At 31.9% G+C, this 16779-nt stretch overlaps 1 protein-coding gene across 12 annotated transcripts in view; it reads right to left on the bottom strand.

Annotated features, from left to right (window-relative positions):
- The window catches only part of Iml1 (GATOR complex protein Iml1), a 159211-nt gene that overhangs the window by 84724 nt on the left and 57708 nt on the right, over positions 1 to 16779 (bottom strand). For all 12 annotated transcript variants that reach the window (XM_076506373.1, XM_076506369.1, XM_076506371.1 and 9 more), the window contains 5 exons: positions 11321 to 11397; positions 7604 to 7673; positions 6744 to 6777; positions 5583 to 5703; positions 4178 to 4392 (listed from right to left, as the gene is read on the bottom strand). In XM_076506373.1, coding sequence (XP_076362488.1) covers positions 4178 to 4392; positions 5583 to 5703; positions 6744 to 6777; positions 7604 to 7673; positions 11321 to 11397 — 517 coding nt within the window. The remainder of the gene's footprint in view (positions 1 to 4177; positions 4393 to 5582; positions 5704 to 6743; positions 6778 to 7603; positions 7674 to 11320; positions 11398 to 16779) is intronic.

Genomic DNA, 16779 nt, shown 5'->3' with positions numbered 1-16779 from the left:
TACCTGCAATTATCTTTAAGTGGGCAATTTGCTTGATTAAGGATTTGTTTATGCATTTGAAATGTGTGGACCATGATAGATATGCATCAAAGGTTTGATGTATTAATACCTAGAAATTTGGCCATTGGGCTTATTTGTATTTGGTTTTCTCCAAGTTGGATTTTCACTTTTTTAACATTCATAAATTATATGTTTAGGCCATGGCAGAAAATAACTGCTGTTGTTTTATGGAGGTTGAGGGTTACTCTCCAGTTGTCGCACCACGTGAGAATGGTGTCTAGAGATTTTTGGACTCTTTCTGCAGCAATTACAGAATTTCTCGAGGTGCTCCAGATGGCAATGTTGTCTGCATGCTGCAAGAAATAAGTGTAGGGTAGGCTAGGGAAGGAAATATTGCTGCCAAAAAGGATGTATAGTAGGGGACAGAGAACAGATCCCTGAGGTACATCTACTGTAGCAGTGAATGTGTTAGTGAAAGTATTGTTACTTTTAACCATAGCTTTTCAGTCTGTGAGAAAATTAGAAATCTACCTCAGGGTGGTGGAGCTAATTCCCATATTTTGCAAACAATATCTGAGGACATTATGCTACACAGAATCAAATGCTTTTTGTATGTCTAGAAAAACTGCAATAGTCACTTGATTGTTATTAAATGCTCTATGTATGGATTTAGTAAGTATTGTTAGGTGGTTTATGGTTTGTGAGAGAAGTTTTGTATGTTTGATATGAGCTTCTGGTTTTCATAGTACAAAAGTAGTCTGTTATAAATGATTTTTTCCAGTAGTTTCACAAGACAACTGAGAAGACTTATTGGTCTGAAATTGATGGGTTGGAGCTGTTTATGGTGTCTTTTGGTATTACTGTGATGACTGCTCTTTTCCATGTATCAAGATAATATCCTGATAAGAGAGATAAATTCATGATATTTTGGAGATGTGTAAGGAGAGGGGGCAATGTGTTCTTAAGAATCACATTTTGTATCTTGTCACAGCCTGGAACGGTGTTTTTGAGGGTTATAATATTAATTTTCATTGCACCTATCGAGATCTTCCTGTCAAATGGGTTAATTTCAGTTCAGGTTGGTTGTGTATTTAGGTTAAATGGGAAATGAAGGTGGAAGAGATCCAAACTAGAAGCAAAGTGATTGTCGACTTCATGTTTGGTTTGAGTATTAAAGTGTGGAGAGTCTGCAGTTAGAGGAAAAAGCTGTGAAATATTTTGCTAGAAGGCCAGTTTTATTGATATCATTTTTGGTATTTTATTATTGTATTTAATATGGTGAAATAGTTTATTATTATTTTTATCAATAGATAAAGATTTTAATTTTTTTCAATAAATCTTTGGGGTTTTTCGGACTGTTATCTATATGTATGCAAAAAGATGTCCATTTTTCTTTCATTAATATATTTATCTTTCTTTTGATTAGTGCATGAATTCTGTTAATATGTGTTTTTATAGTCCTGTTTTGCATTCTCACGTATTCCCTCCTTAATCTTTGTCATTCTAAGATAAGCCCGTATATTTCTGGATTAAGTTTCCATTGTTGTAATGTGTGAGACCTGTTTGATGTAGGGATGACAGCTGTAGTAGCGAGCTTAATTGCATGTGTGACTATGTCTACATATTTATCAAGTTCAATTTTATTGTCACTGCAATTGCTCATAGATCCTTTTAAACACAAATCTAAAATGACTCAGATTTTTGTATTTGTTCTAAGCAAATTATGAATTTAATAAATTGAGATATACAAAGTTAAAAAACATGAAGTTACAACAAAATATTGCAAATCACTAAAGCACAAACCTAGCTTAACATAGCTAACAAGAGCCAACTTCTTTTGTTAACCTTCAATAATAGCAGAATAATACAATAACACTTTACAATGCTGTTGTTAACCAGATAATGCTCTACAAAAAATTATTTCTTAGTACTCAATGTATATATACAGAAGAAATAGAAATTGTAACACGAAGTCTAGATTTTGCCCTGATCTTTCAGATTTTGAAATATCTGTTGAGAGATTTTTTTTTCAATAGCAAATCAACATTTCAGAATTTTAATTGTAATTTTTCTTTATCCCTTTTAATAAGGTTATAAACATTACAATACCATTGTTAAATAAACAAGTTACAAAAGTAATATTTGACATTTGACTGTTCGAAACATAACGTTATACAACATATCTTTTGACAGATGAAAACCTTGAATTCCTATTAATCATAGGTAATAAATAATTAAATGCAAGAATGAACTATTAACAAATTATGAAAGAAAGGATGTGACAAAGGGTCTGAGTTTCTATTCAATAGCTTTGAAATCAAACAAAGTTGAAGACTGTAATACATGTAGTTTATGGGAGCAATAATGATTTTATAGAGTAAGTTATGTTTAATTTCATACTTTTTCTAGGGGTGGTGGATGAAATACAGATGATGACATGCTAAGAGAAACTATGTCATGCATATCATACTGACTAACATTACAGAAGTTACAATGATGTGGTACACATGCACTCATTACCATATCCAAGAGTGCAAAATTGGCCTTTACAAAGGTTTGTTCTAGTGGACGAGTATTGTGTAAAAGTTTGGTTATAATACATAATGTGTGTGTACCTACATATATACTTATATTACAACTTATAAACAAGATCTTAAATTTTTTACTTTTTCAAACCATAGAACAGTAAATAATGAAATACAGTAAACAAGAATCACTTCTACTTACAATGTTTTCACTCATCATAATTTGCTAAGCCTTGTTAAATTTTGCACATGGAAGATGTAAAACAAAATAACTTTATACACACATTTTAAAATAACAAAAAATCATAAATTACTATATCAACACCACAGAATTCCACTATAATTTATCAGGTCCAGTAACTAAGCAGTATTTGAGTCTAAAAAATATATATTTTGAGCTTCATTATTTCTTACCTCTACACCACAAAAAGAAAGGTTTTCCCATGTAAACACTTCAAAAAGGCTAAAAATGCCAGGTGGGGAGCATTCATAGCTTTTGATTAATTATAAACACTTTATAAAGCAAAATACAAAGGAACTATAGACTCTGTATTTGGAACTACAAACATCTAATCTGAACTAAAGCTACATTCAACATACCAAGTAATGTTTTGTTAAAGTCCATAACGTTTCCAAATAATAATAAAACTTCCCGTTTCAGAAATTTGGTGATGCACATTTTATACAACATAAGTATAATACAACAGTTTTCAAAAGAAATTACCATACAAATAAGTATGTTATTTTTATCACACATTTTTTGATTTTGGTATTTTGTATTTAAATGTACAAGGTTTATAAAATGAAAGGCAGTGCTGTGTATGTAAAATAACTGAAACAGTTACATTACCTGCTTAGACTATTCACATATGAAGTTAGGTGTGTAGTATTCTGACCAAATCTGATGGATGTGTGGGGCATTCTTAGTGACTGTGAGGTTAAACTTATTTAATAAAATATGAAACTCACCAAATACCTCTGAAATAAAAAATATTTTGAGCTAAGTGGTGTGATAAAAAATGACAAACTATTGACTTATCTAGTAAGACATCAGATCATATTGTACATAAAGGGGCAAGTATAAAAACTCAACAGGGTGACAGTACTGATATTCTTTGTGTTGATGAAAACTAATGAAGAAATTCACACATAAACACCTGTCTCAGATGATGCTCTGAAGGATGGCACATCCATTTTCCAATACACAGTACTACCTACACCTACACCCTAGACATATAATAACACTGTCCATAGTTCCTTACTGCTACTTTCATTTTTACATGATTTAATGAAATGCCTCTCCTTCTACATCACAACACAACATCTTCAGTCTATATTGAATTTTATCAAAAATATTACTAAGACTACTAGTTCTACTGCTAACTTTACTAACTTATCAAAATTTTACACAAGTATTTTGTCATAGCCTTTTTTCTTATAGAATTTCTATTTTTTTTTACTCAAAGATCACTTGAATCTGCTTGATACCTTTTTGATCTTTTCTTTTCTTAAATGAGAAGTCACTATGATAACAGATGACTGATTAACATGATGTCATCTCAATGCCACAGCTGATAATCATTTTAATTTTTGTAAGTTCTTAAAAATGAATTAAAAATTTTAGAAATATTTTTAAAACATCCAGGTCTTACAATCTGCATTTTGTGCTCCATATGAAGAAGATAGACTTGAAGAGTCAAGTGTAGGAATTAAAATGGCAGATGATGAGATCAAAGAAGTGGTTGGTGGCGGTTCAGAATTGAGAAAACAAGATGTTGTTTCCTCACTACCAAGTCTTGAAGAAGGGTTCTTTACTGAACGATTCCCTTTTTTCCTTCCAGGAACCCTCTGCAGACTGTGTGTAACCCTACCAGGAAAAAAACAAAATTAACAAAAGTAACAAGAGAAAGACAAAACAAACTAAATACTTTTGAATAAAAGAATTGTGATAACAAATGATTTATAACAGTTTAGATATTTTGTATAATCTTCTAGTTAATGCAATAAATATAAAATAATAAAAACTTAATCTTCTATACATCTATATAAATAAATGTCAATACATGTATGTTTCTATCTGTTTTGTATAATTAAAGCTATATTACTGGTTTTAAAGAGATCAGTCCTTGTTAGTTTAAGCTGCAACTTTATAATAAACTGATTTTCACAAAACATACAGACAAGTATTTTGTTAAACAGTGTTGTTATAATAAAATTATAGCTTAATAACTCATCTCTACAGAAACAATGTATCATAAAGAAGTGAAACAATAACTACTGGTTTAACATTAGTGGAAAATCTGTGTATATTTCTTAACGTACCTCTGTAAAGTGAATCAGAATTGAACAAATTTAGGTAGAAATTTGTGAAATTAATTTACACTTTCTTTTTCAGTTATTTTTTTGCAAGATGATTTTTACAGTAAATATTATACTCTGATTATTTTGCTTCTAAAATTCCCAAAACCTTTGGTCATTTCTATTGAATTTATTATAAAGGATTCGGAGAGTAAATTTTAAATATTTTTGAAATGCAAATAAATGTGTTTCTTTGACATAATGTTTCACAATAAAATGATTACTTTTAAAATATCCATTAAGTTCATATTATACTTTTCAGATATGCACAATAATACAATCGACTAAAATTGATAAAAATACAGCAACTATAAATTGCACACTTAGGAATAGAATGTACGTATGAAAGTTATTTTTGTTTGGTGACGATTTGCAGCACTGAATGCATGTTATGAAACTGTCTTAAATTCGTTCAAAACTAAACCTTAGTTTTTTTTGCTTCTCACTTGAGTGTTTTTTAAATTTAAATGTAGCATAACACACACACACATCTGCTTTAAATAATCACGAAACATTTTTTCATGTATCAAGTTTATTGTCTCAAAAAAAAAAGAGAAAACAACACTTAAAATCTTAAATTTCACAAATTAATTTATTTAAAACAGTATTGTATTTGAAACCAAAACTATTTTAAATGTGCATAACAGATTGGTTTATATTTGATTATATAATTTTGGAAATGAATTACAGTTTCAATACCTTGTATTTTGAGAATAAGATGGTAGCTTAAAAACTTGATCATCATATTCATCATAGTCAAACAAAGTGGGAAATGTGGAATCTGGCTGACTTACATGACGAGCACGGGTGGATGATAAGGCTGTCAAAATCAAAATAATTTAATCAGCATTCCACTACAAATGCATTATGTTATCTTTCAAGTATGTTCACATATTTGATATTCACATATTTATGTATGTAATACAGATGTGATATACATTACATTTATACAATTTCAAATCGTCACTACATCATTACAGCCCATCCCACCATGCCTAGGCAAAGTCTATCTGAAGATTAGGTATCTAAACAATAGTCCTACTGCATATTTTCCATTTAAAAAGAGTTCTTATAGTAACTATACCATCATGTCCAAAGCACAGGATTCCTCCTTTGGGAGTACAGCAATAATGGTTTCTCAGCATCCAATTTCAACAATGCAATTACATGGAAACCAACACGCAACATGACTGTCATGTTTTAACATGAAATAGGAGAAATAACTATTTCATTCTTCAGCTGTTTGAGTCTTTAATAGTTGAATGGACATGCCATGGAAACAACTTCTGTACATGTTATTTAAGTCACTTTTCCAGACAGGAAATCTTGATTATGTTGTGTGCTGTAGCATGGAATAAGTAGATGACTTTTTATATTGACCACTGTATTTAGAGATTCTCATCTCTTACAATACACCTTGCTATGCTTACCATGGCAGGGGTACAGCTCATTGTAGGTATTTTTCTGGATGGTCCTAGTTCCTCAAATCAATCCATATTCCTTTGCTTTACAGTGCTACTAAGTATAAGAGAAGTCCCCATTCTGGAAATTCTAAATACCCAATTTGAGCAATATTTATTATCTTTATATAAATACTTTCATTGGAAAGAACTGCTACAAATATTTCCCAAAATGAAGCAGTTTTTCATGTAATCACACTATCTATAAAATATGAATGTCAAAATGTGGTTTTGATACATTGCATGCCACTCTGTCTTTGTATCAGTTGTTGTTACCTCATGGCTTTCTTATGTGTATATCCAAAACAATTTCAATATAATGTAACTCAACCTTCTATATACCCACACAAAGTTTTAAAACAGATAAACAAGGAATATTAGTATGTTAAAAGTTTCTCACCATTTTGTAATGTTTTCTCTCTTGCTGCCTTGGGCTAGAAAATAAAATAACACATTTTATAAATGAGCAAACTAACAGAAAATGAAAAACAAATAAAAAACCTCAAAATGATAAATCAATCTCATTGACCAAGGTACATCTAGGGCTCACATTCTTCATTAGTCTTAAGCAACAAGCTAAAAAATTAATACACCTAATTATTTCTATTTCAATGAAAAACACTGAAACACATTTAAAAGTCAATTAAACTTAATAAAAATAATATTAAAAAAAGAGAGTATACACGTGAAAGACAGATGCATTTCCTTGTCATTTTATTAATTCCTTTACATTCATGTAGTTTATTTTCAAGTTTTGTTACTCTTCATACAAACTTTTCAGTACTACTATAACTGTTTTTCTGTCTTGTATCTATTTATTCCTTTAATGATAGATTTATTCTCTGAATAGAAGTATACTAATAAATGCATACTTTCAAAGTAACTAAGTCAGTTTCTATAGTATTTACTGAATATCAACAAGAAAAACCAAGGATTTTGATAAGGTTTTACTCACTGATATACAAATGTACTAATGTAACTGAAAATTAAAAATTCAATTTTTTGGTACAGTCAGAAATGTACCACATTTAAGCACATTATCAATTAATAAGAATGTCATAAGACACTTAACAATGACTGAGTTAATTTTAAAATGCACAAGTTAATAATTTTTAGTATGATCAGAGTTTTGTATAGAATACTGAATAAAAAAATAAGCCATGGCAATAAACAGAAAAGAGTAAGGGATAAATGTGCCAATGTAGTCTACTTATAACTTGATCCCTTAAGAAAAACACAACATAAAGCCAACATACGTACAAGAGGAGTCGGAAGTTTGATCCTAGGTGTGAAAGTTGAATAGCTGATCTGCTTTGTTGAAGAATAGAAGCTAAAATGTAAAATCAAATAAATATCTTAAATTATCTGCATAAAAAAAACAGCAGCAGTTGAACAGCTATTTACTACATGTTACAAATTATGGCAAAACTTAATTTCCCAAGAATATTTTCAAGCAAATCTTGTACAATAATGTTATTGATCTTTATAAAAAAAAAATCATAATTAGTAGCAGAATTTTCTCATAAATGGCACTACTGGTTATTACTTGGAAATACTTATATAAATTACTACCAAAACAAGATGTGTTAAAAAAAAATTCTTATGTCACATAATGCAGCTGGTAAGATATGAAATGAAATTTCCACAACAAAGTAACTTTTAATAAGATAGAAGTGATTTAAATTACCTTGTTTTTTTCTTTATGAAGTTATTAATGTCATTAAATTTAAGAGTATATATTAAGGTGCATCAAATTTACTTAGTTGAAAATTTTATCTTGTAATTGCTATTTGGCAAGGTGTGCAATAGTGTGTCATAAGGATTAAATTTGTGCTGAATGAAATTCTTCCAATTATATTTTCAACTGCTGCAAGTAAATAAGAGTTTGAAAAAAGTGTATTGTCTCCATCAAATGAAATAGTTAATCAATGAATTTAATAGATTATTTTGCCAACTATATATATAAATCATTGGTGGGAAGAGCTGATTCAAATGAGTTGTCACATCTACAAAGTCCACCCATTTCTCCATTTCACTCAACTTACAACATAATTGAACAAATGTATACTAGGCTAGTTAGCTGTGTTTGTTTTCCAGTAGTAGTTCGTATCAATCACTGGATATGCATAAGTGTGCTTCTGATATTTACAGTATTATATTATGTAATTTACACCTAATTTTGATTAATATCATCTGTATTTATTTTAGCATTGCAAAGACAAAAATTAGACAGTGTTATTTGGAGAGTCTAGTAAATTAAAGTTAAATGTCTTGCCAAACTATGAATTCATCATGAAACAGTGTTTATAGAACAAATGTCCATCTGAAAGTATGGAAACTGTTCATCCTTTGTCATTTGATTGTGCAAAAAAGAACTCTCAAAAAGTTTAACAAATATGGAAGAGTGTACATTCCCATAGCATCACACAAATGTGTTGTTGAAAAGATTCAATCACATCATGAACGATAGCAAACTGCTAAAATGTTATATGCAGCATAAAGATATACTGACATACAAAGCAAATATTACAAAATTTAGAGATGAAGCCAAAAACTTATTTGACATTGCTGCATGCAAATACAAACAAGGAAATATCTGCCATTGTCCAACTGTAAAAAGTTCCCAAAGAAGAAAAAACATTTCTGAACAATCAGCATTCCAAGAGAGGAATGTTTAATGGGTGCACTGATATATAAAGAAATCCCAAGAACCTAAATGAAAAAAAAATGTAAAGGATAAAATAAAGCTCATCTTTCTAAGTATTTAAAAGCTATGTCGTCTTCCATATTATCAGTACCTAGTGTATCTTGTGAAATAACTACTGAAGAGAATGACCAATGCGATTTAATGATTTCAAGCTCAAAAGATTCTGATGTTGCTAACACTGCACATTCTACATTGAAATCCAAAAATTCTAAAATAAATGAATTAGTGAGGACACTACTTCCAACAGTATAATACATGTATCTTCCAAAAAATTTACAATGTTAAGATTGTTGATAAAATCAAGATACAACGTGAATGTGAAAAATATTGAGAAACATTACTGATTTCTGATAAATCAAACTATCATATCTTTTCTGTATAAAAATGAGCTAAAACATAATAAATATGTAGTCATGGAACAGTAACTACCTTTGATCAGTGAACCTGAATCAGTTTTCATGGATCACATTCCTAATTCTGCCAAAACATCAGAAGTATAAAAAATTCTATCATTCAGTGATTTGAAGATAAAATTTCATCTGATCATTTAGTCACTGCAGGTTGTGACAAAATGTTAACACTGGAAAAAGAGCTGGAGTTATGCAGCTTCTTGAATTGCATTTAGAAATACCTGTTCACTGGTTAATTTGTTTGTTATATGCAAATGAATTACCCTTTCATCATCTAATTACATATCTTAATGGAGTAACTCCAAGACCATCTGCTTTTTCTTGTCCTCTTGGAAAGAAACTGAAGACTTGTGAATCACTGACTCCAGAAAACTTTTGTTCCAGTTGAAATTACAGAGCCATTACCAAAAACTTATCATCCCGAAGATGTTAGTACAGATATAAAATATATGTATGATATGTGCAATGTGGTAGTGTCAGGTCACTATTCAAGAGAACTTGCTTTACATTACAATGGTACAACAAACTACTCTTGCTGGTTAACAGCAGCAAACAGGATTTTTTGTGCCTTCACACTGCAACTGCTAACCAACCCAAGAAGCTTAGTTTGTTAGTGAGATATGTAATTGAAGTATATGCAAATATTTGGTTTAATGTCAAGAAAAATCCCTCATCCAGCCATGGTTTACTGCACTTTTTCTATTTGTAGGAAATTATTAAATATTAACACTATCATAAATGTTATATATAGTTGTATTCACCATAATTTTAACTAATTACAGTTCTACACTAAATGTTAGTTGGTCATGTCTATCTGAAAAGAGTGAATTAATCTCTTAATTATTTTACTGAATGTACTTTTTAAAGTATCTTCAACTCTGTACAACATTGGACTCCATTTTGTTATGTAAATAGTATCTCTTGTTCTTTTATATTTTATGTGAGCAGTTTCTGCTGTTCGAGGGTGAGATGATAACTGGTGAGAACACGAGTAAATTGTATTATAATGAGGAAAAAATTAACCCTGAGAGAATTCTTCAGTACTGAACCATAGCAACTTCCTTTTGGTGTTTGAACATAAAAACTAGCTTCTCTGAAATGACAATGAGTAACAAAGAAGATTCATACTATTTACTAATGTATTTTTGTTATTACTGATTCTGTCATTCTTATAGCTAGGTCATTTTAAGATTTTTTTTTTTTTGACCTGTTCATGGCATTACTTAATAATTACACTTATCATTAAAAAAATATATATATATATATATTTAACTAGAAGTTTATATTTTTAATTACCTCTAATGATGGAAATATATTACATGAATAAATTCAATTCTAGTCATTTGTGTAGTAAAAACTCACAATATGAATAATATTACCACATAGCATGACATATACCAAGTTACTACAATTATGACAACACTACTTTTTTCAATACACTCGGAAATTATTCCAGCAATGCAGGAACTTCACCCATTAGACAGAGCATTCATTGTTTGTTTTTCACTTTCAATCACTGCTCAAATATGCTTGTAGCAGAACCACTGACTAATCTTGTACGGACTCTAACCATCATGAAGTTAATTGTTTCTTGAACATATGTTTAATTACAAGTGAGTTGTATGGTTGATGTAGACAGCATTATGAATACAACTATGTAAGGATGAAAAATCCCATAGTCTGATCAAGTTAAATGTAAGACTGATCTTTGCTGCTGACAGACCCCTACCAACTCTTACCTTTATAACATCTTTCAAAAGCAGGAAACAGATGTACTTGGTTTTTATAAAAACACTCACAAATTTACCAAACATTCAAACTGTTATGAAGATATCCATTAAAAATAATAATAATAATTACCTCAAATTAATCCAGTGTGGCATGTTGTAGTCATCTACAGCTGACAGTGAATTACGAGGCCGTTGCTTGTTATGAAACTATGAAACCAATGAAACAATACATATATTTCTTCTATTTCAAAAATATAAAATGGGTACAATTAATTTATAATAATAATTTATCATAATATATTAATATTAGGAAAACTATTTCAGAGGTTAAACTAACAACAGTCTGTTATGCCATATTTTTTTAGGTTTGCTAATTTTTGCAATTTTGTTTGGCTTTATCAACTGAAGTACTGGAATATTTGCCATATTATTATTTATTGTTCAAAAATTGAAACAGTGACTGCTAAATACAATGCTGTGTCAAAGTGTTAAGACAAAGTAAAAAATTTCAGGCTACTTTCAAAGAATAATGGAAGATAAATCACAGGTGAAACATCAAAATTTTATTAATCTTAATATTTAGTACAAAATAAATTTGGTAGAAGTGCTTGAGTTCAGCAAACAGTTAATATTTTGTGTGTTCCCCTTTTGCTTTTATAACTGCAGACTATCTTTCAGACATTGTTGCAACATACTTGATCAAAGTACAAATGTCTCTAATACAGTCCCATAAAGTTTCTTTGGAAGTAACTTTTGATTTGCCAAGATTTTGACCTATTAAATCCCAGATCTGCTCTACTGGGTTAAGAATGGGGGGGGGGCATTGCATCATTTGAATGACACCAGCTGCTTCTTTTTTAGCTGTATATTTTCTTCACAGGTTGGATGAGTGTACGGTATCATTATCTTCTTGGTAGAAGAATCATTTACCAATTATTTGCAAACCACTGGGTATACCATGAAAGATCAATATCTGATGGTACTGATCTATTATTACATCTATTTTGCAATTATCTTCTCTTGCATCAGCAGAAAAACACCCCCCAAAACTATCACACTGCTTCTCCATACTTCATGGTAGGTGCTGTGTATTGAGGTAATTATCTTTCACCATTCTTCTGCTGGATGCACAACTTGCACTTTGAACTAAATATTTTAAACTTGGACTCATCCATCTACAACACCCTTTTCCAATAATCAATTGTCCAGTTTTAGTAAACTTCAGTCTCTTGACAATATTTGGAGATCAAAGTTTTTTTTTTACTGCTACACAATCAAATGTTCCATTCTCATTGCGTCTTCTTGGTACTGTACATCTGGACACTTTTCTGTTATTTGATACAGTGTCATTTATCATCCTGAGATTGGTACCAGTCTTTCTTCTGTCCCAAAGTCTGCAAAAATGAAGAAACATCATTATCGCTGAGTTTTAGTGTTCTGCCTCTTTCTTTCCTATTTTCAAATTTATCTGTATCAGTCTCATGATCTAGGGTGTGTTTGGGAAGCATATGAAATCTGCATTAGTTTGTTGGAGAATCCAAACAGCATCATGTAAAGCTTTTATGTGAACTCTCTGCTCTTCAGACAATTCTCTACACTTTTTAGGCTGTGGCATGACAACAAATTTAATATATACCGTAAACACTGTTTGTATCAAAGTTTATTTGAGGAATACTATTAAACTGATCTCTTCTAGCATATGCCAGTACCATATGCTAGCTCTTTGCTAACTTCTTTCTATATAGTTAAGACACTGCAAGGGGTACCATAAAAGTTATTTCATACCCTAAATTTAATCTGTACACTCACTCAAGCAGAACTCTTGTGAACCCTTACAATACGTCTTTGGCACAAGTATATGTGAATAAATAATGAAATAAAACCCTATAACCCGAGGGCTTTTGAAAGTAGGACCTTTATTCTTCAGGGGCAAACCATGAGTGGTGGTGTAATCAAATGAATGATATTTATGGAGGGTGTTTAGAAATGTCATGAAGGTCACCCAGTTTCCTAGAAAAAGTTTATTTCTCTATACACTATTGTAAGAGTCTCATTTCTGGTACAATATAGCTGATGGCAAGTGTATGTAAAAAGGTTTTAAGGATATTTTAATTTAAAAGTGGCTAAATATATGTATATGCTTTTTCAGAAGGAGAGAACAGGAACCTCAGGAAAATATCTGTTTAAGATGATCACTGAGCTGTAAGAGATCAAAATGTTTTCTTTTTCGAATTTGTGAAGTGTTTCCGAGTTTATACTGATAGCTAATAATAAGAGGAGTTATATTTGAAAGTTTAGTATTAATGTAATTTGGAATGTTTTTTCCATTGAATATTGTTAGCCTTTTCAATAAAGAATGATATGTATTCTCACCCTGGCTCATTCAGATGTTAACAGGGATCAGTGAAGCATTACTTCAGTGTTGAAATTTACATTCTGTAATAACACGAAAGAATTACAAAATATTTTCTTGTTCTAACACTCTTGCACAGTACTGTCCTTCTCAAAAAATTTATTTAAATAAAGGTCACCAGTGAATGAATAGCAGGTGTGACTCAAGAGCACAAAATAGCTTCAAACTTGCCTGATGTTGAGACCCATGTTAGAAGCTACTCAGGTAGGTAGGTAGGTATTTCATGTTTATTAGCACAAAGCTACTTGGATATATGTGCCAAACAAGATGTAGTACACTATAATGGTATATGGAAATGAAGGTAAAAATACATAAAAATGTAAAATTAAGACATCTGCCAGGAAGACTGATGCATTAAGTTCAAACTTGCTGTCAGTCACATGAAGTTGGCCTTTCCAGTCCTGGGTTCAGGTCAAAATAAAATTAAAATGTGTAAAAGAAATCATGATAAAACAGCATATAGTCCAAAAAAAACTCAAATTAACTTAAAAAAACCAATGGCTCTTAAAAATGTAAAAACATGAGTGAGGCAGCCAGTATCACCTACGACATTGGCTAATGTCAAGGGCAAACCTACTTTAAAAATATGTTTAAAATGGTGTCGTTCTTGGTTGTAAAGATGACATGATAATAAAATATGTATGATTGTGACCTGAGTGCCACACAGACCACACATTGATGCATCAGTACCAGATAAAAGGAAGTGGTGAGTTACAAACTGACCAATGCATAGCCTCGCCAAAACAACTTCCTTCCTTTGATCTTTACAGAAACAATGTAGCCAAAGAGCTAAAGAAGACTTGATTTGCAAAAGCTTATTATATCATTGCTCACTCCAGGTTGACTGCCAACTGGTATATAGTTTGGTTTTGATAACTGGATCATAGTCCATGTATGGAACAGGGTCGGTGGTGATAGAGCCAGAGCAGATGGACTTTGCTGCTCTGTCAGCTAGCTCATTCCTACAAATACCAAACATGACCTGGTATCCAAAAAAACTGGACAGAGATAGATGGGCTAGTTTGTTTTGGATATTGATAAGAATAGGATGGTAACTAATTTGGAATGATGTCAGTGCCAATAGACAGCTGAGTGAATTAGTATAGATTGTACAGTTTATATAATGCATAGTTTCAGTACAATTCAGGGCAAGAGAAATATCATACAGTTCGGCTATGAACACAGAAACTGTAGAGGGGATTCTGTGTGCTACGACCGAACTGCAACAAACCATGGCAGAACCTACCTGATTTTGAACCATTTGTACATATGGGAATGGATGGATTGTTTAAAAGATGTTCAGCAAATAAAGAGCAATATTTCCAATTGGGAGTACCAACCTTCCTCAGATGACTCAAAGATAGGTCAGAGTTGAAGATAGTAATAAGCCACGGTGGAAAAGGCCAAACTGTTGATACTGCTATGCTATTCAAAGATATATCTAATTTTTCTGATTGTGCCCAAATACAAAGGCTAAAAGGAACAATGGCAGATTTTCTAAGCAAAGTGTGGCCCACTGAGGATGGAAAAACACAATCCCAAGTAGGATGCTGTGGTAAAGAGTGAAGTTTGGAAGCATACATAAGAGACAGTTGCAAACGGCGAATATGCAGAGGGGGTTCATGGGACTCCACATAAAAACTTTGGACTGGAGGAGTACGAAAGGCCCTAGTGCAAAGCTGAAGCCCCTGATGGTTGATAGGATCCAGCATTTTCAGTGCTGAGGTTCTGGCAGAACCATAAACCATAGACCCATAGTCAAGTTTGGATCGTATAAGGGTGCGATAAATTTTAAACATGGAGTATCGATTTGCTCCCCTTGAGGTGGACATGGAGGATGTTCAGTGCTCTTATACATTTGACACAAAGTTGCTTGATATGGGAAATAGAGTTTAATTTATAGTCAAATATAAAACCTAAGAACTTTGCCTCAGGGACAACAGGAAGCATCATCAATACGAGGTTATGGATCTGGATGAATACCCCATTGATGGCAGAAATGTAAACAAACAGTTTTAGAGAGAGAAAGTTGAAAACCATTTGCTGTGGTCCACTTAAGTATATGAATGATTGCAGTTTGTAGCTGCTGCTCAATAAACCTCATGTTTGATGACTGACGCGAGATGTGAAAGTAATCAATGAAAAGATCATTTGCATCTGTAGAGGATAGCTGTTCACTAATAGCATTAATCTTTATAATGAAAAGTGTGACACTCAAAACACAGCTCTGAGGGACTCCAAGTTCCTGTGGGAAAAAACCGGAAAGTGTTGAGCCCACATGGACCTGGAATCGGCAGTTCATTAAAAAATGCTTAATAAAAAGTGGCAAATTGTCACACAATCCATATGAGTGAAGGTGTCTCAAGATTCCATATCTCTATGTTGTATCATAAGCTTTCTCTAAATAAAAAAAATTGAAACAAGATGTCACTTCAAAAGGCTTCTCTAACTGTTGTTTCAAGGTGAATTAAGTGGTGTATGGTGGAGTGTTGTCTTCGGAACCCACACTGTGTGAGTGAGAGAAGGTTGTTTGGTTCACAGAACCAAACAAGACAAGCATTAATCATCCTCTCTAAGGTCTTACTGAGACAACTCGTCAAAGCAATGGGATAGTAATTCAAAGGAATCTTTGGATCCTTCCCAGGTTTAAGAATAGGGAGTACAATAGCTTGGCACCAAGCATCAGGAAAGACATTTTCTTGCCATATCCAGTTAAAGACAGCCAGGAGAATAGTAAGAAAGGCAGGAGAAAGATGGTGTAGCATTTCATAATGTATATCATCAGGTCAAAATGATGTATTGCCAGACTGATGAAATGCAAGTTTAAGTTCCACCAGTTTAAGAGGGCGATTGTAGTCACAGGGATGATCAATCGAAAAGGAAAGAGGTAAATGTTCAACTCATGATATATATATATACACATACATATATACATGAAAGAAACATTCACCAAAAGTACTGGCAATGCTTTGAGCATCAGCAACTTCATAACCATTGAATATTAAGATAGAGAGGGGAGCAGAAGTATACCATCCACTCACCCTCTGGATATTGTCCCATATGACTTTTGAACTGGTGACTGAAGAAATGCTGGATGTAAATTTAATCAAAGATTCCTTCTGGTTTTGACAATTAACTCGTTTAGCCTGTGCATGGGCTTGATGAAATGCGATGCA

This window comes from Tachypleus tridentatus, chromosome 6 (assembly GCF_004210375.1).
Source record: "Tachypleus tridentatus isolate NWPU-2018 chromosome 6, ASM421037v1, whole genome shotgun sequence".
Classification (NCBI taxonomy): Eukaryota; Metazoa; Arthropoda; class Merostomata; order Xiphosura; family Limulidae; genus Tachypleus; species Tachypleus tridentatus.
Note: the sequence above shows the minus strand (reverse complement) of the source record. Positions and strands in the feature narration are given on the sequence as shown.